Below are 26,581 nucleotides of genomic sequence, written 5' to 3'. Positions count from 1 at the left end.
GCATGTAAGTTTAAGGAGAGATGTCATTTTGAAGAGACAATGTTTCCTTTTCTATTAAGGATGCTCTTTTGCAAAGAGCGCATGTGATTTTAGCAATGGGTATCATTAAGAGAGACCATATCATTTTAATAGACTATGCATCATTTTGATCAAGAGATAGTTTTACAATTTAGGAGAGAGGATGTCATTTGAAGCAAGAAATGACAAAAAGAAAGACATAGATTTTATTATCATTGTCCGAGGTCAAATATACAAAGAGAGGGAGGGAGGGAGGGAGGTGAGAGAGCATGTCATTTGAATGGAGATGATACCATTGTGCGTTAATTTGCAAAGACAATGTGCCACTATACTTCATTTGAAGGGAGCACAAATAATTTTAAATAGAGAGGTTTCTTTACATGTTGAATGTTGTGGTGGTGAAAGATAGTTTTCCATGTTGGAATATGAAAACGTGAAAACTTTTATTTGCTTTCTACCAATGTAGGAACCTACCCTAAGAATAATGTCCTCCGAATCTAGTGTTACAAAGAAAGTTCCTCATTCTACCTAAAAATGGCATATGATTTTGATTGATGAATCCTTAATACGCATAAATCCAAGCATTTAGAAATTTAATGGTTAATTTCAACTAAAAGGTCAAAGCTATAATTGTTTACCTATTGAACATGACTCCTAACCGGTTAATCATTTGGTTGGCCGCGATAAAATTATTTAAAACATAAAATAAGTGTGATGCAATGTTAAAATATTTCAACCATTAAGTTTGTATTATTAAAATTCTCGAAATAGTTGGACACACTTTTGTCCCAAAATAAGAACTATTGATATTTTTTAAAACGAGGATGCAAAAAAGATCTAAAATCTTGTTGTTGAGGCCAAGAATAACCAAGTGGTGCTAGTCCAAAAGCTTGTACCTGTATATCAATGAAATGAAACATGGTGTAATGAGTGAAGTATGTAATCTAAGGATAACCCTTTTGTGGTGCTTACGACATAGTGAGCAATTTGGTTGGGTTCACATCACAAACATCTAGACCCAACTTTTCAAGTCAATTCTTTCCCCAAGTTATGTCGTTTTGTCGGCCAAAGGTTGTTTAGGGTGATTCATATTCAGTCCTCCCAAATTTTGTGAACCATTACAAGCACATCATGCCATGGGACATTGGTGCTTTACCAACTACTTGACCCTATATGAAGGTGATCCAATTTCAATGTGGTGGACTACTAAAAAGAAAACAAAACTCTTCTTATGGCCTTAACAAAAATGGGATCCATCAACTACATTGAAGAAATAGATGCTTTTCCAAGTGCAAAGTTCATCATTACATGAGCGACATCAATGTTCTTGTCCTACAACAATCGGAAGTTAGCTTTTAGCAATAAAATGTCATTCTAGATTGCCACATATTTCCTATGAATGTCTCACAAAATATTGATTTTTGTTAAATCATCAAGTAGAATGAGAACAAAGCAAAAAAGTACTAGAGGTAAAACAAGTTTGAACCCCATGCATTAGACATGCAAAGTGTGCCCTTATCCAATATTTGTAAAGCTTATATACTTAATATTGAAGAGTTAGAATATCTTAATATTGAAGAGTTAGACTATCTTAATATTGAAGATATCTCTAAACCACCACATACACCAAAGGCCCCTCCTCATTATTACATTGTTCGCACAAGGTGGCTCATTTGATGCAAAAAATTAGAAACGTATATTAAATCATCCATTGACAACTTCAATGTAGCCCCAATCCATATTTTGGCATCAATTCGACTTGCATAAATCCAAAAGTCAATTCATGCATACAATAGAAAAGGTATTCATTGATTCCCAATGAAGCATATTCTAATACCTATCCTGCGAGATTTTCACTCAATCCACCAACTGACCCTACTTTTTCTAGATGTGCACTTTCCCTTTAAATTCACAATAATTTCTCTTCAATATATGTATATTCTACACCATGTAATACGAAGCTTACAATGGGAGATCTATGCATTCTTTCTTTGAATCCATTAATAAATCAATACTACAATGAAAAACCCCACAAATATCCCAAACAATAAAAACAATTTTGTATGGAGTCGTCCCACAAACATTGGATTATCAACAACAAACATCACCAAAGGGCATGTCCTATTCATTTCGTGACTTCAATTTAGTGGAAGTGATGGAGGATGAACACCTTATCATTCCATCATGTACTTTAGTGGGAATAGTGAAAAAGGTGTGTATACCTTGTCTCCAAGCATGCACGCACATTGGAGAGATACGTGGAAGCCTTACCAAGAGGCTTTTAAATAATGTAGAATATGATAATAGTGGAGATGGACTCATAATTGGAAATCTTCACACAAGAATGCCATATAGATCCAAGGGGGCTATGTTTATTTCCTAACAATGTGAAAAAAACTACACAATTCAGACTTGTTGATGAGAGATGAACCATTACTTTATGTCTAATGCCCCTGAAAAGTGAAACAAATTGTAAGAATATTATTTTACGAATGTCATATAAAAATAGCTCAACACCATCTCTCCTTTGATTGTTTACTTGCAACACAACAAGATGGCATCAAATCAAATGATGGCCCCGAACAATATTCTAGTCATTTTAATCAAGTTTCCTCGAAGACAAAATATCAACCTAATAAAGTACAACTATCTCCCTAATCGCCTAATCTAACCTACCCTGCAACATTGTGCACCTAGGTCCTACTACAAACCACAATATCGTGCCATGTGTTATATTTGTGGATGATGATCGAGTTTGATTAAAAAAGGCTAGCTAAATTACCTAGTGGTTGTCATGTTTATGAGCCAAGGATAAATGGAACATGAAAAGACGTATGAGAATTTAAAAAATATGGGGTTCATTAAGTAAACATCATACTAGAAATAGATTATATCATAAGGAAACTATTCTAAATTTTGGTATCAAATCACTTGCACAAGTGCATATAAAGGATATCAACGTCAAAAAGTAAGAACACATTTGTAGAAGTATCTCTCTCTTTGTATTCAAAATTTAAGGGATGCTCATAAAACCAACATAAAAAAGGTCATGTAGAGCATGAACTTCAATAAATCTTTAGGCGTACTCTTTACAGAGGCAATGCTAAATTATTTTTATATTTTAAAACATAACTATCCCAACATACTCAAATGTAGGTGTTACAATAGTCTTCTGAACGAGCCTTCTAAAACTAATTGAGAACAGATTGAACTAGCATTAAAAACAATACACACTTCGAACATATTGGAAATGAAAATACACTATAGCAAAAATTAACGGAGGATACTGTTAAGGGTTAGCCTTAGTAAACTCCCTAATCCTCAAAATTGTAGTATGATTATTAGAATTTAGAACCAAGATATGAAAATGATAAATGTCCTGAGTTAGTATTGAATAAAAACAGTTATCGCCTTAAGAGTGATTATTACAATTTGACTTATTGATGGCACACACAGAAAAAGTGTTCCAACATAAGCTGAGACGCTTGTTTGGCTTGCACATGAGAGCCTTCTAATCCAGGTATTTTCTCCAATTATTAAGTCATAAAATAAAATATTAGTTTTTCACATATCACCTTCTTCAAAGACTATGAGTTCCAATATTTAACCCAATCCAATGATGTTTCTTATTGTTACAAAATTAGACTAATAATTAGTGACTAGTAATTCTTTACATGTCATCCACACACCCACAAATCTTCAAGGACATGATGACGTTACAAACAGAGCAGTGTGATACTTTTTGGGCCATTTAGAAATACAAGGGCAAATTAACCTTAAGAAACTAATAAGAGAGACTAATTAGAGAGAGATGAGAGTTGACATATGAGACAATTTGTTTTCACAAGAACTAAACTTTCATGCAACCTTCAAAAAAGTCATTCGTTAGAATGGGTATCCAGATTCCAGCTTCAAGGAAGAAAACTGAAAAGTGTGAGCATACAAAATTGATTAAAAATTCTAAATTATTAAAGCTAAATTAGCTATTACTTATCCATAAATCAATATTAATAAGTAAAAAATAAAAAGGATCATTACAATAAGTGTGATAGCAAACAAAGATTTCTCAAGCAAGCAAGCTAATATTATGGATAGATTCCACCCTATGCCAAGCATAGCATAAACATAGATAAGATAAAAACTAAATTTCGATCAATGTTTGCTGTCTTTTGGTAATAACTTCCTCTTTTTCCTTCTGGAAACACTACTCCAACCACCCATCTTAATAAATCTACATTGACTATAAACATTATACATACCACACTGAAATGAACCATCCAGAGATGAATATACATTTACATGAGCAGAGAAGAAGTTACCATTACTGAACTGCCTCAACATTACCATCTATATTAGTATGAAGCATTTCTATTTCAGCTTCTCCTATGAGCTCCTTTGTTGAAGATGGAATCTCTTTACCAACACTATGTTCAGCAATCTCGGACAGTTCTGAAGGAGATGTATAAGAATCCATTTCCTTCTCTTTAGAGGTGATCTCAGGTCTAACATCCTCAACTATGCTAGGTTTCTTGTATCTGATAGCTGAGAGAGCACCTGGTAACACCGTTTGTGGCACTGGAGGTGGTACCCAACCCTGCCGACCAACACTGCCCATACTACTTCTGCCACTTAAAAAAGCATTTGTCTCTCCTGATCCATTAACTGATGCTATCTCAACTTTCTTTGTGTGCCCCGAAGCTTCTTCAGCTGATTGTGAAACATAAACGTTGCCTACGTCTTTTCCTTCATCTGATATATCCTCAACTTCACTAATCTTAATAGTACTTTGCTTATGTGTCGGTGAAATAAAGCTTTCAGCTTCGGTCTTCTTCTGACGCCACCAGTAATAGTCTTCATCTGAATCTGTGGCATAATTCTTCAATGAGCTTGGGTGCCCATTAGATATTTGTGGTCCATCACTGAAACCAGTCCCCTATTACAGCATAAACTGCTGGATGAGAACTTATGCTTTGGGATTTATTACTAGCATGTAAAAAACAATAAAAAGGATTTTAAATTATGGTATAGATTGTCCGAATCCTCTTTGTTTAAGCTATAGTCTCTTCTCCTCTAGCACTTGGTGATACCAAATCACTTCCAACCCAGTTTCTCATTTTCAGCTGAGCTATCTTTTACCAACTTGTGCAAACCCATAAAAGGAATTTTGAACTAAGCAATAGCTTGTGCTGATCCCCTTTATTTAAGACCATTTAGCAATAAGAAAAACACTTCCAGCTCAATTTTTTATTTTCAGCTGAACTAATTGTTTGTGCAATTCTCGAGTGATCAAGAGGCTAAACCTTTATAGAGCCCAAAAAATTCTTATTTTAGCTTTTGTACTTTTCTTTAGCTAAGTGCCAAAAAATTCACACTACTAACTGTGAACGGAAGCTTGAAAGAAACACGTTATGAAGAGGAGCCATAAAGAGCCATAAACACAAGCCACCAAAATTTCACTACTAAAGGGTAGTATCTCACTATTAACAGAGAGGGATTAGAAGATGGTTTATTGAATGTCCAAACCCCTATTAATATGGCTAACACACCTTAGTGGAAGTGATGAAGGATACTAGCTAGCATTGGCTGTGAACATGAAGAATCTTCATATGAGAGTTGAAAAAGTAAAGCCATAGAAAACTGGTAAGCAATCATGTCTCCATAGATTGGGTGCATTGTGTTCAGCTCTTGTTATTAATTTTTTTAGTAAATGAGTGTGATACTTGCCGGAAATTTTTATAAACATGTGGGGGACCCTGGATGGATATAATCAATGCACTTAATAACCAGGTATATTGTGAGACAAAAAATGGAATATAATATGATTTCAATGGATATATTCACATAGAATCTGAGAGGTACAATATTAAGTGCCTAGGTCTAAAATACTGAAAGTTTAATTACAAGACAGAGTGCAGAGAGCTGAGAAAGACAATGTTAGGTATTATAGACACACAGGAGACTGAATATGATCTACAGAATGGGTTATGCCTATGGCAATAATTGAACCTGAGTTCTCTCCATTTTATTACATTTTGTTCCATGTAAACCACCAAGCCAACAGCCATATATACATAGAAAGGAGACGAACAGTTTAGGGGCAGAGAAACAGATCAAAATTTTAGATGGGCGGAACCTGAAAACAATATCAGCTAGAGACTAGAACGTAAAAAAGAAAGAAGAAAGACATTATAGCTCAGAATTAGAAGCTACCCATTAAGTGCGGTATAGTACCTGCATACAATTATGGAATTACCTGTACGAGACCTAAGTTTTGCATACAACAACAGCATACATATACAGTGTGTGCACATACATACATACAAGCAAAAGCAAGTTTACTGATTGTAACATTACATTGAGCTGAAATAATTATTTTCTAGAACCACACCAGTTCATCTTCGTAGTTCTGTTTTTGTATTTATACAGAGAGATATATTTTATTAGAAAAAAACGAAACAATAAGAGGGGAAAATAAAATCTCAAGACCAGCAGAAAATCTTTAATTACTTTGAAGTACCTTGAGAGCGTTCTGGAGAGGCCTTACTTGCACTTGCTCAACTCGTGGTGCATTATGTTGAAGTCTATTAGCATATCCTGAATAATTAAGTGAATGTTAGTGATATTAGGATCTAGAAAATATGCATAAATGCTTGAGCAAAAGTGTACCTAATTAGATGACTAATTCACAAAGGGCTTGACAAAGTTCTTATATTGATTATTCCTTTTGATAGTTGCAAATTCTAAATGCATTTTCCCTCACTTTTAGTAAAATCAAGATGGAACCACAAAAGTGGCAATAAACATTAAAAAAAGCCTGGTCATGCATTTGAATTTGAATTTGAATTATTGCTGCTGGGTACAAAGGTATGGGATGCAGGTGGAGACGTAATGCATAACTAAGAAATGCTTCTTCAACAAGAACCAGATGAACTTTGCACATGAATCAACAAGAGTGCATAATAATTCTCGACTTGGTCTTGAAACCCTATTTTTGAAATGGGATGAAGGTGGAGACATAATGCATATCTCAGAAACTACTTTCAAGGGTGATGGCATATAGATGGATAAGCACATGCCAGCATGAAGCATATACTTAGCACAAGGACATGGATCCTGAGGACTGGCACTGCTTTTCAGACAGGTGTTGGATGAGAATGGTGTTGAAATAGTTTACACAGATGAGAATGTCCAGTACATATAGATTAAATAGAGAGACAATGAAGTGAGAGTATTCTACATTCTATGTGCTAATTTCCTCCAATAAAAAATTCAGCATGCCCCATTAGAGGAGATGCTTGAATAGATATACTTAAGATAGATGAGAGTTAAAAAGTTCTTTGTTTCCCATTGTCATGGTTGTTTACCATGCATCAAAGTGCTCGTTTGGTATACCCAGGGGATCTATAGCATGAATTGTGTTGTCTGCAGAGACACATCATTCGTGAAAAGACTGATGATATTAGAATACATGCGCCAGAGGTATATGGTCTTCTGGGGGTGACAAGGTTCCTACAGATATCCAATCAGAGCTCATACAATATGGACAAAGTTTGATATATGCAGCCACAAGCAGTGCAGCAGCGTCTAATTTGAAGCAAACAAAGTGAGCTTCCAAAGTCTCAAGTTCAAAGCACCATTTCTAAACTGGGAGAACTAATAATGAACCGGAATATCTGTCAGGACTGGATCACAATCTGATCAATTTAAGAATCCACAAAAAACTAATCAAATTATCAACTTAAATAATTAAATATCAACTCATTTGCCGATACAGTGAGAGGTAAAACTTTGAACAAATGATGATAATATCGCATGCAACTATTTAAAGAAACATAGAACAGAGGAAAAACCTCTATCAGAATTTGCACTTGGATGTTCATCAGTCTGACCATTAGGACGAGAGTGTAGATTCTGTAGATCTATGTATGCATTTTTCAGCTCCTCAGTCTGCATTTCGATCGACTTAAGCATGCTTTTAAGTTGTTTCCATTCTGTAATGCATTTTTTCTATTAGAAATACAAATAGCATCACAAAGTAATGTTTTAAAACTTCCATTAATGTCTTTTAATAATACCTTCAGTTCTGGATTTCAGCAACTCACGGCTTGTGCTAGCCATTTCTGTAGCAACAACAGATGCAGCATTAGCTGCAGCTGCAGCTGCCGCAACAGCTTCCTCTAATGGTGTCAATTTGTCCAGCTTGCCTTGCAGTTCACCTCTTGCTTCCTTTGTTTTCAATTCACCTCCATCTTCATGAACTATCTCTTGTAGCCATGTTTTCATCCTGGGAACCAAGATTCTCTGCCCAGGTGAAAGTGTTCAGTCCCAACATCTTCTTACAACTAATTGCCAAGGTGAACGACAAAAGAAAAAACTTTTCATTGACCTGAAATAGGTATCCGGTTCCAGCACCAACAGCAGCAATAAAACCTGCTCCTAAAATCAATTGTGACCAGTGTGGATACGAGCGAGTTTGTACAACAGCCTGGGGGGGTCCTCCAGCACTTAGCTGTACTTTTGATGACTGTTGAGGAGAAACAATCTGATGTGAAACCTCAACCTGGGGTTGAGCTGATGATGAAACCTTACCTAATATTTATACAAACAAGTGAGAAGAATGTGAGTTATAAAGAAAACAGATTCAATGGAGCTATAAGTTTCCATGTTACCTCTATAGATATTTGTAGTTTCTAACTTGAACAAAATCTAGCATAAGATAATTCCTGTTGGGAATAAAGGGTGATCGTGCCTTTTATTAGTGCACAGGTGTGAACACACCCAAAAAAAGGAAAGATTGTGCATCTCTCTATCTCTGCCTCTGTAGCTGTCTCTCTCTATGGAGTCGAAACATGGCGATCGAGTCTTAACAAGGCAAATTACTGGAAAGATTTCGAGAGTCCTTTACTGTCAATGATTGCCCACATGATAGGGCGCAAAGCATCGGTGCCCCATGATATAATCCAGGCAGAGATGGGGGCAGCCCCTATAATCACTGAGGCATTATTCAGATCAGTGACCTGTATCCAACATTTCCCTTAAAGGAAGGTACTCAAAGTTGGCATTTGTGTTATCAAGACAACTGGATGAACATGGAGACATTCATTGTTGGTATGTTGAAATGCAGCAATGGTTCGAGTCACATGGCATAGGCATAAATGCACTACCCCCGTTCCAATATAGCTTGGACTGTCCCCATCTAAACATGACCAAAGTGGAAAAGAATAGAGTGGATCAGCCCCAAAATATTAATTGGTACAAAGATGGCGCACTAGAAGACACTTTTTACACACATCAGAGGATGGATTTATCATTAGGCCATCTTATAAGGACATACATCTATCCTATGCACTGCGCAGTGTGATAGGGCAGCTGCGAACTTCATCACATCAGTTAGAGCTTGAGGTAGGCATATATGCAGGAATACCTCTAGAAGAAAGAATTTGCTAATTGTGATATCAGAGAGTGGAATCCAAAGAGCACTATGTTTGTCACTGAAGTGTTCTTTATGAAATAAGAGAGAGATACCATTGCCTCTTTAAACAAGGATTTCACCCACTCCGCGAGGTAATGGAATATGAGGATCAACAATGTCTAGGACTTTTCTTGCTAGAAGTCAAGAGACGCAGAAAAGTTGTTGACGGACAACAGTACAACCACACAAACTCATCCACAAAGAACAATCACAATTTTCCTTAGCCCCATTACTCCGACTATATCTACAAGTCAATCAAGGGCTACACAAATAAGCTCCCGACCAGCACATAACAAAGGGACTACAATAAATCAGACAATAGCAATCTGTCATGCGTGTAGGTCCAAGCCCCATAGACCACAATCTCATTGCCCTTGTCATTGACAAATAGAGGCCATTATGTCCCCCCATCACATGTGCTTCCCTTGCTTCAAAGACCTCTGCATTTTGGATCAACCTATGTTACAGATCTTTCAAAGACAAAAGTTACATTATATCTGACTTGAAAATCTTACATGTGCTGATAACAAGATTCTTTAGTCTCTTTTTATTTTATTTCCATTTATGTTTACGTAGTAACATTTATTTTATTTTGATTTGTTCTCAGAGACGAGACAACACTTAAGATGTATCTCTTCTTTGGTCTTATAGGTCTTATAGGACTTTTTGGCCTCTTAAAAGACGTTAATGGATCTTTCTTTCTTTCTCTGTGTCTATCTCTATGTGTGCTCCAGCAGTGCCCTGATCTGCTCTCAGCTCCCTTCCAAACTGGTATCAGATCAAGTTACAATTAACGTGATAGGTCACGTTTTAAGAGCAGGTGACAATCGGCAGAACAGGCCACGTCTACAGCACAGGTGACAGTCAGCACGGCAGGTGTCATTTCCAGCACACGTGACAGTTAGCATGTGATATCATGTTTTCAGCGCAAGAGACATTTAACATAGTAGGTCACATTTTCAAAGCAGGTGACAATTAGCACAACTCACTAGAGGTAAGCGCAAGCAAGTGACATCAACGTGCTGTAGGTCATTACGTTTTGCCCGCATAGGTTCTTTGCAAGCACATCCCATACACACTAATAAGAGTTCACGGGGTTTGCGCCTGCATTTGCTGAATTTTTTGATCATTTCCTCTAGCTAAAAATTATGGCTCACCAGTGATAGCAGCCATCTCATGCACATCAAGAAGCTTGAGGGTGCACAAAATTTTGTTGTGTGGCAAAAGCAATGCTACAATATCTTATTGCAGAAGAAGTAGGCAAAGCTGATCAAGGTCAAAGGTGTAAAGCCTACAAATATAAATCAGGATGATTGAGAGGCGTTGAACAAGCTTGCACATTCTATCTGTTTGATGCTTTGTTTAATATTGAAGGTTTCTACTTTGCCTTTGTGATCTGGATTGGACTCCAAGAATTGTATCCCCAGAAGAGTGAAACTAGCAAAGTTTATTGGCTTAAAAAGCTGATGGATTTGTGCACAAAGAGCGCACACCCATGTCAACTCGCTTGAGTAAGTTCATTTATATTTTTAGCCAGTTGTTTGCCTTGAAATTTGTCATTGATAATGAGTTTAATCCTACATTTTTGCTTTGCACTTTGCCAACAAGCTGAGATATTTTTAGGACTGCCATGAGCAATTCAAATGCTATGCTTTTGTATGCTGATGTAGAGAGTTCTCTACTCATGGAAGAGAAGAATCAGCAAAACAATGCAGCCAGTAAATCCTCCAATGCTTCACAAGCTAGGGGCAGGTGACAACCGGGAGGCAAATCTGATAGCAAAGGCCATAGTAAATTACATGGTAAAGATGTAGAATGCCATCATTGTGGCAGGACGGGCCACTTTAAATGCAACAGCTACAAGTGGAAGTAAGAGAAAGGAAAGGGCAAGAAGACAGATGATTTCGAAAAAAGAGATGAAAGAATGTCAACCTAAAAAGAGCGGTGTTAAAATTGAAGAGCTAAATGTAGTCACTCATGGCAGCGACAATGGTTATCTTCATCTCTTCATACTATATATGATGCACATGCTTTACTTGCAGTTACGAATGGTGACATGTACACTTGGATTCTCAATTCAAGTGCTTCTTTTCACATCACCCTTCATCTTGAGTGGTTTTCTGACTACACATGGGATTGACATGGTGTTGCCCATCTTGAGGACAACTATGCATGTGACATTGCAGGTATTGGAACTGTAAAGTTGCAGTCCAGTATGGTTCCATCTCCATGCTTCAGCATATACGACATTTACCTCACAAGAAGAGCTTTGTTAGCAAAATGCAGCTAGATAATGATGGATTTCACATCATTTTTGGTGATGGATCTATAAGGGATGTAGAGTTATTGTCAGGGTAGTAAACGTGATACTTTTGGTGATGGATATCACACCATTTTTTGTGATGCGAAATGGAAGATCTATAAGGGATATTGTCAGGGTTGTAGAAGTGATACTTTGTGTCCGCTCCATGTATCTAGTGTGAGCGACCATGTTGTTACCGTAACCAAGCAGCCAAGCATTTCTTTGTGGCATGGCTGGTTGGGACACATGAGTCAAACTGGAATGAAAGTGCTTTCTAGTTTAGATTACTTGCCTTGTCTTTATTATGCTAATTTTGAGCATTGTGATCAATGTGTTTATTGAAAACATGCTCAGACATCTCATAAAAGGTCTGTTTTGCTAAAATTTTCTGCTTTGGAGTTAGTACATTTACATGTATGGCAGATGCCAAAATTATCTTTAGGGGGAAAGAAATATTGTCACTTTTGTCGATGATGCTACATGGAATGTATGGGCTCACCCTATTCATAGCAAGGATGAAGTGTTGAACAAGTTTAGAGAATCAGATTGATAAGGCACCCGAGTTTCGTCACTCTGACAATGGTGAGGAATGTGTCCAAGGCCTTTCAGGCATTTTGTGACAGCAAAGGGATAAAAAGGAACACATCCCATAATCCATCCCAAAATGGAGTTGTATGGCGTATCAATTGGACTATACATGACAAGGTCTGTACTATGCTGTCTCATGATGCATTACCCCATGGTTTTTGGGCAGAGGCTATTATGACAGCTGTTCACTTGATTAATCGGTCACCAAACAGACCTTTAGGGGGAGGAATCCCTCGAGAAGTGTGGTCTGACAAGACACCTTCATATGCTAACCTGAAAGTGTTGGTTGCGAGGCTTTTGTGCACATTTGAAAAGAAGAACGCAATGTCGTGAAGATGTTCGGCAACGGGGAGAAATTCGTGGTGAAGGGGCAATATGAGGATGTGCAATGTGCATACACAAAAAGGGACAATTAGTTAGGCACATGCACAAATAGAATGGCAAAAGGAAGGGTGCACAAGGTAAAAAGAAAAGGGGAAAAGGAAGGGTGTAAGGTGTGCACAAATTTTCATGTGATGGGGAGAGGAAAGTACATGCACATAAGTGAGAGAGAGGGTGCACAAGTTTTCACACGAGTATAAAAAGTGAGATTGAGAGAAAAAGGGGCCACATGTTTGGCACAAGGATCCAAGGAAATGATCTCTCAATGGCCTTGATTTATGACCAATATTCCTCTCTGAAAAGAGAGGAATATCTTCCTTCATTTAATGTAAGTGTGGTGCCCTTCTCCCTTGCTTCACTATAAAAGGGAGAGGGGAGCCAATCAAAAGGGTTCTCTTCTCTCTTTTTCTTCTCTTCTTTCTTTTGGGTTATTTTGGGGGTTTTCTTGGTGCATTTGAGCGCTCTCTCTCTCTCTCTCTCTTTTGGTAAAAGCACACAATTATATTAATTGTATGTAAAATCCACTTAGTTACAACACTTCTTAGTCTCCTCTACCTATTATATGCCTATGTAGGGAGAGGGATGTTCTGTAATGTTATTAAAAAACCTGAATATGCATTTGAGGAAATGATCCCCACATGCTCTAACATCCAAAAATTCCACATGAGAATACCTTTTAGCTTCTTTACATAGGCTTTCACCCCATGACTATTATCAAACATGAAGCATTACATATATTCCAATTGTGTTGTAGACCCCAATAATGTAAAAATTGGAACAATATCTCCATCTCATCATTTGAACCATTTTGAACATATTGTTGTGGTTTCAAACAACAACGGGTTAAAACTTGCCAAATGTCCGTTAAGTACTTCCAAATGGTACACACTATAGGACATTTAATGAACCTATGTGTACTATCCTCCAATGGAACGATACAAAAGAAACAAGTGTTGGACCATAGTCCTCGTCTCTTTAAGGCCGAACCTAATAGGAGCCCACCAATCATGACTCTCCATATGAATACCTTTGCATGAAATGGTAGATGGGAATGCCAACCACATTGTAATATTTTCCACACCTTGCATCTAACTTATATACATTCCACAACTTCGTTGCTTAAGGAGATAGCTAAGATCATGATGTCATTGCATGATAATACAATATATTTGTAGTGACCTATAACAAACGTGTACAATCTTGTAACCGCCAATCCACCCAAGGTGCAAAATTTGTTTTCAATGACAAAGATCCTTGCAACAATGGTATATCTTGTAATTTCTCCCAAATAAATCCAGAATTTGGGGGAATACATAACCATTGCTTGACATCTTCAAAATCCGACAACCTTTGAGATTCATTATCAACCACATCTTCTAAATGTACAATCCCCAATCGAAATAAACGATTGAATTGAGATCTCAACTTCTCTTTCCCATGCCAAAACAACACTCGAGAAAAAACAAGCAATTCATTTTGTAATTCAAAATGAATTACAATATTCTTGATAACTTGATGGTCCCCATTCAAAAAGAGATAATGCATCTTGCCACGATCTTACCAAATGTTGTCCACATACAGAATGTCGGATCTTTAGAGGAATATTTCCATTCAGTAATGTCAAATCTTTCTCTCTCTCTCTCTCTCTCTCTCTCTCTCTCTCTCTCTCTCTCTCTCTCTCTCTATGTTCAAGATCTGTGTGTTTGGGATCGTAGGTTCGGGTTCGTGGTGAAGTGACAAAGACCGGTGTTTATGAACCTAGGGTTCATGCTTTCCCCCTTTCACCATTGCGAGTCCCTGTGCTCGTCGTTCGGGTGGTTCGTTTGTAGTTTTGGTGCCCGTGTTCATTGTTGCGAGTTCGTGAGCTCGCGGTTCATGTGGTTCTCAGTTTGTGTGGTGCGCAGTGGTGTGCTTGTGTTCTCGTGGTGATTGAGGTTACGCTTGGAGTGCTCGTGTTTGGCGGTTGTGGTCGTCACGGATCACTACTTCTCCCCCTTTGTAGCGATCACAGTTTAGTGGATTCCTTAATCAGGTATGATTAGTCATTCAAATGCATTCTTCCCGATATCCACTGATATCTCGCCTAGCTTGAGCTAGTGTTCGGCCTAAACAGTCGCCGTTGTAAAGCCCTCTGTGGCATTGTTTTATTTTCCCTCCTATAAAGATTGTTTCCTTTGGTGTTCCAACTCCTTGAACTTTCTCGGTTCATTCAGTCTACTACGGTGTTGGCCTCTTCCTGTCCTCGGAAACATCTTGGTGCCAATACTCGTTGAGTCCCAATACTCGTCGAGAGCCAATCCTCATCGAGTGCCAACCCCTTCCTCTCGGGCCCCCTAGTTCAAGACCCCCCATGGTCCCACCCGGAAAAGACGCACACGCAAATCTTCGCGACAACGGCAAACTTGAGCCAAAGTCTTGTAAATGTATTTTCCTAGGATATGGTGACAAGGGTGAATGGGGTCTAGATTGTGGGATCCTGTAGAAAGGAAAATAGTACGCAGCCATGATATTATCTTCCAGGAAAATTGCATGTATAGCAACATGTAAAGACTGAGGAAGGTCTCATGGTTGTATTCCAACAAGAAATACCTTTTGGACAACAAAATATGCCCACTGTACAGCAGCAAATACCTGCTGCAAATGTACCTGCAAGTGCAGAAAATGATGCTGGAAATGATCACACAACCAGCGACCATAATGATGAGCCACCAAATGTGCAGGAATAGCCAGGGCAGCAAACTTTTAATGCTGATTTGTTTGCTGATATGCTAGGACAGCAAGTTGACAATGATAATATGCAAGCTCAACAGCCAGCAAACAATGATCATTGGGTTAGGAGATCATCTAGGGCTACTAGACAGCCTGACAGATTTGTTCCTGGTGCAAATAATGTAGCCGATTATGTCATGGTGACAAACTGGAATACCACCTTCCTTCAATGAAGCAATGGACAGACAGGACAGCAAGAAATGGTATAAAGCCATGTTGTCAGAGATGAAATCTCATGAAAAAGTGGCATGTGGCTGCCACTGAGGCATATAAAGATGCTTTATGGATTTTGCGTCTGGTGGGAGATCTCGGCATTACAGAGTTACTTGTTCTTCATTGTGACAGTCAAAGTGGTATCATGCTAGCACGGAATCCTGTCTTTCGTGCAAATAGAAGCACATACAGGTAAAGCATCATTTCATTAGAGATGTACTTGAAAACAAGAGCATTGATCCCACAAATGATGGGAGTTGGATCGATATCTGTATTTCAGCTTTGTACATAATTAAACTTAGTTGATCCTTTCTCCTCTCAAGGCAAGTTGCCTTTAGGTGGGAGGTTGTTGGGAATAACGGGTCATCGTGGCTTTTATTAGTGCACGGGTGTGAGCACACCCTTAGCACACTTTAACCTTCGTCTATCTATCTATCTATCTATCTATCATATATATATATATATATATATATCTATATATATATATATATATATATCTATATATATATATATATATATATATATATATATATAAACCTAGAGGGAGGACACCAAAAACAAAAGATTGTGCATCTCTCTCTCTGCCTCTACTTCTGCCTCTGTAGTCGTCAATCTGTACTTCTCTGTGTGTGTGTGGCCGACGTGTTACCCTGACCTACTCTCAGCTCCCTTCATTTCCCTCAAAACATTGTGCAATGCCTACCATTTTATGGGCATCAACATTCTTGCCACAGCTTGAAATGGTTGGGTAATCTTAAGGTTTTTTATTAGACTCACAAGTCAGGCTCAGCACCTCCATAAAAAGAAAATCGTTTAGAGAATAAGCCCCATACTAGATCTCCTTGAGAAGAGTATTCTTTTAAAAACTTTCCTCCCGGGTTGACATTAACATCAATAGAAATCTGCTCTGTTTTGCGAGGAAACCATTACCTGATGAGTAAATGATACTTTACTTAACTGGTTCATGAAGATGTGTCTAAGCAATAAGAGAATCTAACCACTGGACTATAGTGCATGTTTTAAAAGTTTTTTTTTTAAACGTTTGTAGAATAATACAAAACGAGATAGGTACAACATAGAAATGTAAAGTGTGAATTTCTTCAGCACTACCTATATACCTTCAGGAAGAATTGCATTTCTTGCCCCCTCATTGGTTGGAGGATCCTGAATCAACAAAAGAGGGCATTTAGTGGGTGGTATGAAACTGCATCTACAAATCAATAGATTCATGTGACTTGTGAAATAAGTATGCACACAACATAAATGAAACATTTTATACAAATTCTTATTTATAGGCCAAGTATGTCTCCATGACACATACCTGCGGAAGTCCAAATGGGAGTGTAAAATAATAGATGATTAAGGAAATAAACAATGTAAAGACAAACCTAGAAACATGTACAATAACTTTGCAGTAAATATATCTGCATAAGAAAATAAAAGTTTCAAAAACACCTGGCAAACTGACAAAATAGAACAGAAAAAGAGAAAGAAGGATTAAAACCATGTAAAATATGCATCCCCAACTTGGAAAGATAAGTATCTTCAGCAATGTCCACGAATAGATATCATGTAAGAATCCTTCTCAAAATATTAAGGATAGGTATATTACAAACACCATACTTATGGAAGATTGCATGAGGATTTGGGATAAGACGTATGTTAAGATCAACCATATGACAAACCCAATAGCACTTAAAAAATGTATCTTTTACAACCAACAATCACCACACAAATTTCCAAACAGAGAACACTTCACTCAAGAGACATTTGTAATATGCGACTCCCATAAATCTAGAGGTCATTTAGTGATTAGGACATCTAGAAATGCTAGCAGGCTAAACCTATGCGAGGTCCAGAATCCAGTGACCACCCATAATGTATGCTACACAAATGTGTATATAATTAACAATATAGATGTGATGACGCTTACTGGAACGCGTCGAAATGCTTCATCAATTTCTTCCCGAGTGAGTCCCTTCCTCTCCAAAAAAGAGCGTCGATGAACTATAGGTGAACCTCGCACTTTTGGATGTGACAGAAAGCTTACTGCATTTCTCACTTGGTCTTCTCGAATCGGTTGTGGTTCAATAAATGCCCATTTCTCTGATTTCGAAGAATCTTCCTTTACTTCTTGTGTGTTTTTAACCTCTTCTGGTGGAGAACCTGCAAGTTTAGCCATTACTTGTCAACAAATGGATAGCACACAAGGAAATGAGTAGAAGAACAGAAGTATTAGTTGCATACATCATTGAAGTACATTTACTGCAAGGCAAAGATAAGGAATCCCAGGTACTTTCTAGCAAATATAAATGATTGAGCAAAAAAACAATTCTGATGCAGCATAGAATTTTGAAATATTGTTCAGATTTCTGTAACTTTGCTTATCTATGATGATACTAGTAAATCCTAAATGTTTTGTAGAATTCAGAAAATCTTGCAAAAAAACTACTTTTTTAGGTTATGAAATTCTAAATCATAGAAATATTGGGCTGGCCTTTCTTAGCATTTAGCTCGTTTTTGGCAAATGTCACTGGTAAATTCTTAAAGCTTTGTGTGTTTCACAAATCTCACAGAAACTTTGATCATAAACAGTACACAAAAATTTCCAAAAAACTTGAAAACAGCCATTTGGCAAGTGTCAGCTCCTACACTCTCCCTTCATTTAGCAAGTTGAAAGAAGAATAGTTCTAACCGTATGCAAAAAATTTATTTACTGTACTCATATACACATTCTTTATCTTTTTCTGCCAACGGATAGAGGGAAGTAAAAACTTCCATAACAGATCTGATCCGTCGTCTCATGAAGCTCAGTAACATCTCAAATATTGCTGGTAATATTTGTAGCTTCTGACAAAATTTACAATGACCACTATCATACAAAATCACAAAAAATTTAGAAAACATTGTTAAATAGCTACTTGTCAAATATTAGTTGTTCATCAATTTACTACCAGTCAGAGAATTAAATGTTTCTGGTCATATTTAAGCAATTTATTAAGTTCTTATGAACCTTAAAAAATAGATATTTGGCATATATGAGGCCTTATATTTTCTTTAATTTACAGAGAGAAGAACCAAATATACAAGAGATTATTAAATTTCAAAAACCTTTAAGAAATAGCCAATTTGCTGAAAATATTATCCCCTATTTGTACTAAGACAAGAAACCAATGCTTATAACCAAATGCAAGCAGTTTAACAAGTTTCCAAAAACCTTGAAGAGTAGCTATTTTTGGAAGAGCCCGACCATATGCAAACAATTTCTTAAACCATTACGGAGTTCAGTGACAAGTTCATGTCTAAGCATTTAGCACGCGTAATAAAATGAATAAAGATTATTTGCGCGGCGCACAGGAAAAATCTGACAGAAACTATGGGAACCATTTCGAGGGTTTTCTGTGAGAAACGCATTATGAAAGAACGGAGTCTGGAGACATATATCAAAAAGAATGAGAACAGAAATAAATACCTGGTAAAGGAGAAGCTTCCTCGGGGGGAGGAGGAGGAGGGGAGGCTGCAGAAGCCATAGCTGAAAGGAGAAAGGGGGAAACACGAAGGGTCTTTCTTCTGTGCTGGCTGGAAATGGATCAAATGGCGTAGCTTGCTACGTTTGGTGAGGAGCCTTTTCCTTCATCAGGAAGCAAACCCGAACCAAATAAATTCTCAGGAGGGATGAAGCGAAGGATCGATCGATCTCTCCTTGTTCTTTACTGTTGCCTTCTTCTTCTCATTCTTATTCTTCTTCTTCTTCTTCTTTCGTTTCCTTAATTTGAAAGCAAAATTCTAGCCTTGGTTTTTGTTTGTTTGTATTTTTGGAAGCCTCTTTGTGGATGTGAGTGATTCTCTCCGGATAAACACAAACAAAGAGATATCGTCGAGCGGCCTCTCGGCCAAACCTATCGACCCAACCGAGAATATCTGGATATGGTTCTCTCTCCACATAAACACGAACAAGATGACTTCGGGTGGGCAGCCTCTCGTCCATATCCTTGCAGCTCCACGCCCAGACCTGAGGCTGGGTTCGGATCATTGTCCTAGGTGCAATACCAATCGTTTGCTCGTCACAATGTAGTAGTTATGCAAATGGCCAGATCATACCATTCTCCTTCTCTTGGATATCATATTACATGGGGTTTTTACATCCAAGGATGATGGAGGAGATGGAGATCATGCCTCCATTGTCCTATATGTACCTTCATTTGCTTTACTTCGTAAATGACTCATGAATGAGCCTCACAAACACATGCACATATTCTAACATTGGCCCATGATGTTTTCGCACAACACTAGTTCTACTACTACCAAAAAAACCCCTTTTGCATCTTTACATTTATATCCTTTAGTTCTCAGGATTTGCATAATCTTTTCTACAGCTAGACGATCATACATTCCAACACATATAGAACAACAAGCTTGATGCAAATGGACCCTATGAAACAAAATTGGAAAGAATTTGCAATTGTGACATAGAAACTGTTGAGAGATCAATTAGTTTAGTTATTTAGTCAACCATGTAACTTCGTAGTTACCTAGATAGAATCTAGTTAGGATTGTTGACTATAAACCCTTAAATAGGATTTTGTACTTGTACGTAAGTGGGGATACATTTAAGATCCTCCACTACCAAGTATATTGAATATAGGACTTACATCCTTGTACCTATATTCTACTCACACATATGCACCGTTGCACATGAGTTGTATATATACACCTCATTGTGGGTATTTTTGGATTTTGATGATGTTAATGTAATATAGAGTTAATCATCCCCCATCTTGGGTTGCTCATAAGTGTACTTGTCTCTCGCTCTTCCTCTCACACACATATCACTTAATCTTCTGCTTAACTTAATCACATAATTAGGTAATAATTAACCCTTGCTTAATTACCTAATTTTTAACATGGTATCAGAGTGTGTGCTTTAGCACATCCACTAAGTCCACCCGACTCTTCGTACTTGTGTGTTCGAAACGCTGACGACAAATTCTAGTTATGTGATGCCATAGTGCCGCTACGTAGCACAAGTAGGTGATTCAAGGAAGGAAATCGAAAAAGGAAGACACTACATCAAAATGAACACACAAATGGGTAGCTCGCTTCCTAGTGAAAAGCTAGACCAGAGCAATTATTCATCTTGGGAGTACAAGATGACCCAATACCTCATCGGCCAAGGGTATTGGAGCTACATCAACGGCACACAAGAACATCGACCTAACTCGAAGAATGCCGAGTACGCAACATGGGAGAAAGCGGCAAATCGAGTTATGTATTGCTTGGCAACATGTGTTGACGATCACATAGCCACATTCGAGACGCCAAGACGCCTACAAAGGCATGGGGGAACTTGAAGAAGATGTTCACGCCAACATGACCGCCCAAAAGCTTCAACTCCGACAAGAGTTGAACAACATTCAGCAAAAAGATATGTTTGTGCCAAACTACACCACCAAAATCAAGAGCATTTGCGACTCGCTTGGCTCCATGAACATAAATGTCGATAAAGACGAGATGGTATATGCTTGGGCGGCCTCGCACAACGATTTGATCCATTATGGACGGCAATCTTGGAGAGAGAAAACCCTCCTTCGTTCTTCGACCTCCAATCAATGATATTGGTCGAAGAGAATGTTAGGAAACAGATCCCTCCGGATGGGAAGTGAGAAGATCAGTACTAATGAGCAAACTCAGCCGAGGCCGAAACCGAATGTGGAGTACCCGGCTACGGAGAACCGGATGTGGAGTACTCGTCTACGGAGAACCGGATGACGAGTACCCGGCAAGAGCCGAATGGTAAAGACCCGATTCGAACATGATGAAATCGGCCATGTATGCCAAAGGTCTCAAAACTGAGACAAACATCGAGTTGTGGCACAAGAGAATCGGCCACATTGTTGAGCGAGCAAGCTCAACCGGATCTGGATCGACTGAAGAAGCTTGAGCCGGATCGGTATCCGAAAACAACCAGCTGGATCAGGGAGACAGATTGGAGAGCCGGATTCGAGCGGGAACTAGAAGCCTAGTAGTAGCCTAGAATACTAGTGTTGAGAATCAAGCTCAACTTGGTCTAGTGTGTGAACTCACCTTGAGAGTGAATAGACACTCCAATGGTCAAGAGTCACCATTATGTCACCTCTTTGTATTCTAGCATTTAGTATGAGTCATAGAATCATATTCTATGACACATAACTTATGAGCTTTCACATTCCCCATGCTCCATGAGTCTTGTAGTTAATGAAGAGAGAAGGTGACTATATAAAGCACCCTCCTCCCACCTTGTATTTAGTTGAGTCTTTCTCCTTTGTTAATACAATCTACCTTGCGTATTCTCTGTGTTATTCCTTGTCTCTCTCTCTCACTCTCTTTCTCTCTCTCTCTCATACACACACATAACTCACATCTCTTCCGCTTCACAGGAATCATATCTGATTCTTTACATGGTATCAGAGCGATTTGGTAGCTCGATCAAGCCCATTCGCCTCATCGTGATCGTGTGTTGTGCTCCACGCCGAAGACCAAGAACTGGCTCATCGCTATCGTAGCTTTGCTACATAGCTCGCATACAAAGAGAGAAGAAAAAGAAGAAAAATCGACATAATGAATACTCAAATGGGGAGCGCTCTCCCTACCGAGAAGTTGGATCGAAACAACTTCGCATCTTGGGAGTACAAGATGCACCAATACCTTGTCGGACAAGGCTATTGGAGCTACATCAAAGGAGCGCATGAAGACCGACCCGCCGAAGTGGCTCCCGGATACGCGACATGGGAGCAAGCCACAAGCCGCGTGATGTATTGCTTGGCGACATGTGTTCACGATCACATACTCGGCTACATTCACGAAGCCAAGACGCCGAAGGAGGCATGGGAAAATCTACGAAAGATTTTCACGGCGAACACAACCGCAAGAAGGCTTCAACTCCGCCAAGAGTTGAACAACATTCAACAAAGGGACATGTCCATCACGACATACACCTCGAAGATCAAGGAGATTTGCGATTCGCTCGGCTCAATAAGCGTAAATATCGATGATGATGAGATGGTTCAAATATGCCTCGGTGGCCTCACACCATGGTTCGGCGCGATGCAAACCGCCGTTCTAGCACAAGAGAAATCTCCCTCCTTCGTCGAGCTCCAATCAATGCTATTGGTCGAAGAAAACCACGTGTGTACAAGGAGCAATGAGTCGGAAGGCCACACGCTCTACACGCACTCGAACGGAGGAAGAGGACGCAGACGGTCGAGAGGCTCGGCCAAGGACAAGGCAGACGAGGTCCGACCTATGATATCAACTCCCAATTTCGGCTGCAAAACGGAAGCCAATGAGGAACCTTCGCAAGAAGGGGGAACTTCCACTCCGGCCCGAGCCATCAAAACGCAACCGAATGCGGATATTGCGGAAAGCTCGGCCACCACAAAGAAGAGTGCCGAAAGAAGATGCGTGAATCGGCTTCCACAAGCCGACAACTCACGAATTATGCGCACAATTCCGACTACGAAGAGAATAGCGGAATGTACGGGCACAACTCCGACTACGAGGATCGTGGCGGAATGTACGCATACAACTCCGACCGTGGCAGAATGTTCATGATGAAACATAGAGCAAACTCTATGTCGGCCTCTACCTCAACTAGTGCCCTCAATCCGGAGGACGTATGGTTTGTTGACTCCGGAGCCTCAAACCATATGACATCTCATAAAGAATGGTTTCTCGAATTTCGAGAGCCGGAGCGACCCGGTTATGTCGAAACCGGAGATGACACTACGCACCCGATTCGGCACATTGGCAATGTTTCGTTCCTAAAAGAAGGTAAACAAAATTACATTAAAAATGTCTTGCATGTACCGACCATTACGAAGAATTTGGTCTCCGTCGGCCAAATTGTAGAGCAAGGAATACAAGTTCGATTTAATCAAGGCGGTTGCTTCATCGAAAAAGAGGGCCAACTCATCGCACGCTGACGAATCGAGGGCCGAATGTTCATTCTCGACTCATACGAGATGAAATCGGCCATGTTTGCAAAGGGCATGAAAGACGACTCTTACATAGAGTTGTGGCACAAGCGAATCGGCCACATCAATCTCAACAAACTCAAAGCAATGAAATCAAAAGGAGTCGTCATCGGACTCCCGACATTCAAAGAGAAGGAGATTGAAGGTGTACGCAAAGCGTGCCAATTCGGCAAGCAACACCGACACCCCTTCCTGAAAGAGCAGAACGTGAGCAAAGGTCTACTTGATGTAGTCCATTCTGACGTATGGGGACTGGCGCAGACGGCTACATTCGGCGGATGCCGATATTACGTGCTCTTCATCGACGAATTTTCTAGGCACACTTGGATCTACCCGATGTGGCAAAAGAGCGAAGTGTTCGGACACTTCCAAAATTTCAAGAATGAAGTCGAGAAAGCCACGGGCCGACATGTACGATGTCTTCGATCGGATGGTGGCAATGAGTACTTCTCGGACGATTTCACGGTGTATCTCCGAAAGGAAGGAATTCAGCGAGAATTCACTTGCCGACACACTCCGCAACAAAACGGAGTAGCCGAGCGCAAAAATTGGCACATCCTCGAAGTAGCGCGGGCCATGATGAACGAGAAGCATATGCCCAAGTCATATTGGGCCGAAGCTGCAAATACGGTCGTCTACCTCATGAACTAGTGCACAACATTCGGTGTGCACGAGGTCACTCCGCACGAAAAATACTTCGGAAAGAAGTCGAACTTATTGCACATCCGGATATTCGGCGGGATAGCGTACGTGCACATCCCTGACGAGAAGCGTCAAAAGCTTGACCCGAAGTCGGAGAAATGTATGCTCGTAGGATACTCACTCGAACAAAAGGGGTACAAATGCTACAACCCCTCAACTCGAAAATCTCGAGTAAGTCGAGACGTCGTTTTTGACGAGTCCGCATCTTGGTACGCACCAGAGACAACTTCGCCTCTGACTCCGCTCGACCCGGAATCTGCCAAACAAGAGATCGAGGATGAAGATCGCCCTACGCGCATGATCGAAGAAAGTCCGATCACGACCCGACTGAGCGGACCACAAGAGCCTTTGAGCGATCAAAGCACATCACGGCCTAGCTCGAAGATGGACAAAGGCAAGGCGAAAATGGCGGAATATGAAGACAATCGCTTCGACGACGATGAATCGACTCACTCACTCAACAGTGAATTCAGCGGCTTCGATGTACCAATCGGAGCTAAGAAAGCCCTCATCTTTGCAAATGAAAAGCTCCACCGATCCATTCGTGAAAAGAACCCCGTAAGCCGATTCGGCTACAATGATTATATGGCGTACCATTACGCCTTTATGATGAAGGTAGCAATAGTATGAGAGCCGAAAACCTTTTCTGAAGCAGCCAAGGATCCGCGATGGATCGAACCCATGAACGAGGAGATGCAGGCACTACGCAAGAACGAGATGTGGGATCTCGTTCCCACCTCACCACAAAAAAAGGCAATCGGATGCAGATGGATTTACAAAGTGAAGTACAACGCCGACGGTTCCGTCAACCGCTACAAAGCGCGACTCGTAGCGAAAGGCTACACCCAAACGCACGAAGTTGACTACGAGGAGACCTTTGCCCCGGTGGCAAAGATGACAACGGTGCGGACCGTAATTGCGTTTGTTGCGGCGAAAGGGTGGCACCTCCATCAAATGGACGTCAAGAATGCCTTTCTACAAGGCGAATTAGAAGAGGAGGTGTACATGATACAACCACTCGGCTTCAACTCGAGCACCCATCCGAAAGCTGTATGCCGACTCAAGAAGCCACTTTACGGCCTCAAGCAAGCACCGCGTGCTTGGCATTCAAAGATAACGCAATATCTTCATCAAATCGGCTTCCGTATGTCAAAATCAGACAACTCCCTCTACATACAAAGCGATTCCGCAAGTCCGATCGTCATCATCTTATATGTGAATGACCTAGTCATTGGAGGTGAGCATCTCGTCGAAATCAATAAGGTCAAATCCCTCCTTTTCAACAAGTTCGAGATGATGGACATGAAGGAACTCCACTAATTCCTCGGCATCGAGGTAATTCGGACTCTGGCCGGAATCATGATTTCTAAACGGCACTACATCCTCAACTTGTTATACAAGTTCGGCATGGCTAAGTGCAAATCCGTGGCAACCCCGCTCGATCGTAATCTCAAACTAGATGCGAACTCCGGCACCAAAGCGTGTGAGTCGACTCAGTATCGGCAACTCATCGGGAGTCTCATCTACCTCACGATCACTCGACCCGATCTCAGTTATCCAATCGGTCTCCTTAGTCAATTCATGCAAACACCGCGTGATACTCACTTGGATTGCGTTAAGCGAGTTCTACGGTACGTGAGCGACACAATAGATTGCGGCATCCTCTACAAGACCGCGATGCCAATACGCCTCGAGGGGTACACAAATGCCGATTGGGCCGACTACAAAGCCGATAGAAGATCAACCTCTGGATTTGTTTTCTCCCTCGGCAACGGAGCAATATCCTAGAGTACCAAGAAGCAGCCTACCGTTGCTCTTTCGAGTACGGAGGCGGAATACAGGGGCACAACCGTAGCTGCGTGTGAAGCCGTATGGCTCAAGAGGATTTTGAAGGATCTGGGCGTACCCATCAAGGATCCGACTTCCTTTAATGCGACAACATGAGCAATATCTATCTGGCTCGGAACCCGGTGTTCCACGCGCGGACAAAGCACATCAAAGTGCACTATCACTTCATCTGAGAGCGCGTTCTAGTTGGCGATGTCGACCTACAACACATTAGCACAAATCTTCAAACGGCCGACATCTTCACTAAAGCCTTAGGATCCGACAAGCTGTGGCAAT

General features: G+C 40.0%; 1 protein-coding gene across 1 annotated transcript; it reads right to left on the bottom strand.

The window, feature by feature from the left end:
- Positions 1-4,008: 4,008 nt before the first annotated feature.
- On the bottom strand, positions 4,009-19,347 carry LOC147864474 (uncharacterized). The gene is made up of 8 exons (XM_087320329.1): positions 19,216-19,347; positions 17,677-17,909; positions 16,862-16,907; positions 8,405-8,607; positions 8,094-8,319; positions 7,869-8,009; positions 6,536-6,612; positions 4,009-4,951 (listed from the first exon to the last, which is right to left on the bottom strand). Exons 1-8 carry the CDS (start codon positions 19,271-19,273, stop codon positions 4,340-4,342), a joined length of 1,596 nt encoding a protein of 531 aa, XP_087176455.1. The 5' UTR covers positions 19,274-19,347; the 3' UTR covers positions 4,009-4,339.
- Between the last annotated feature and the right edge of the window lie 7,234 nt (positions 19,348-26,581).

Source organism: Azolla caroliniana, unplaced genomic scaffold, assembly GCF_043228905.1.
Source record: "Azolla caroliniana isolate FFs.n. ecotype wild unplaced genomic scaffold, voAzoCaro1.0.p SCAF_5, whole genome shotgun sequence".
Lineage (NCBI taxonomy): Eukaryota > Viridiplantae > Streptophyta > Polypodiopsida > Salviniales > Salviniaceae > Azolla > Azolla caroliniana.
This window is presented reverse-complemented; position numbering and strand designations above follow the sequence as displayed.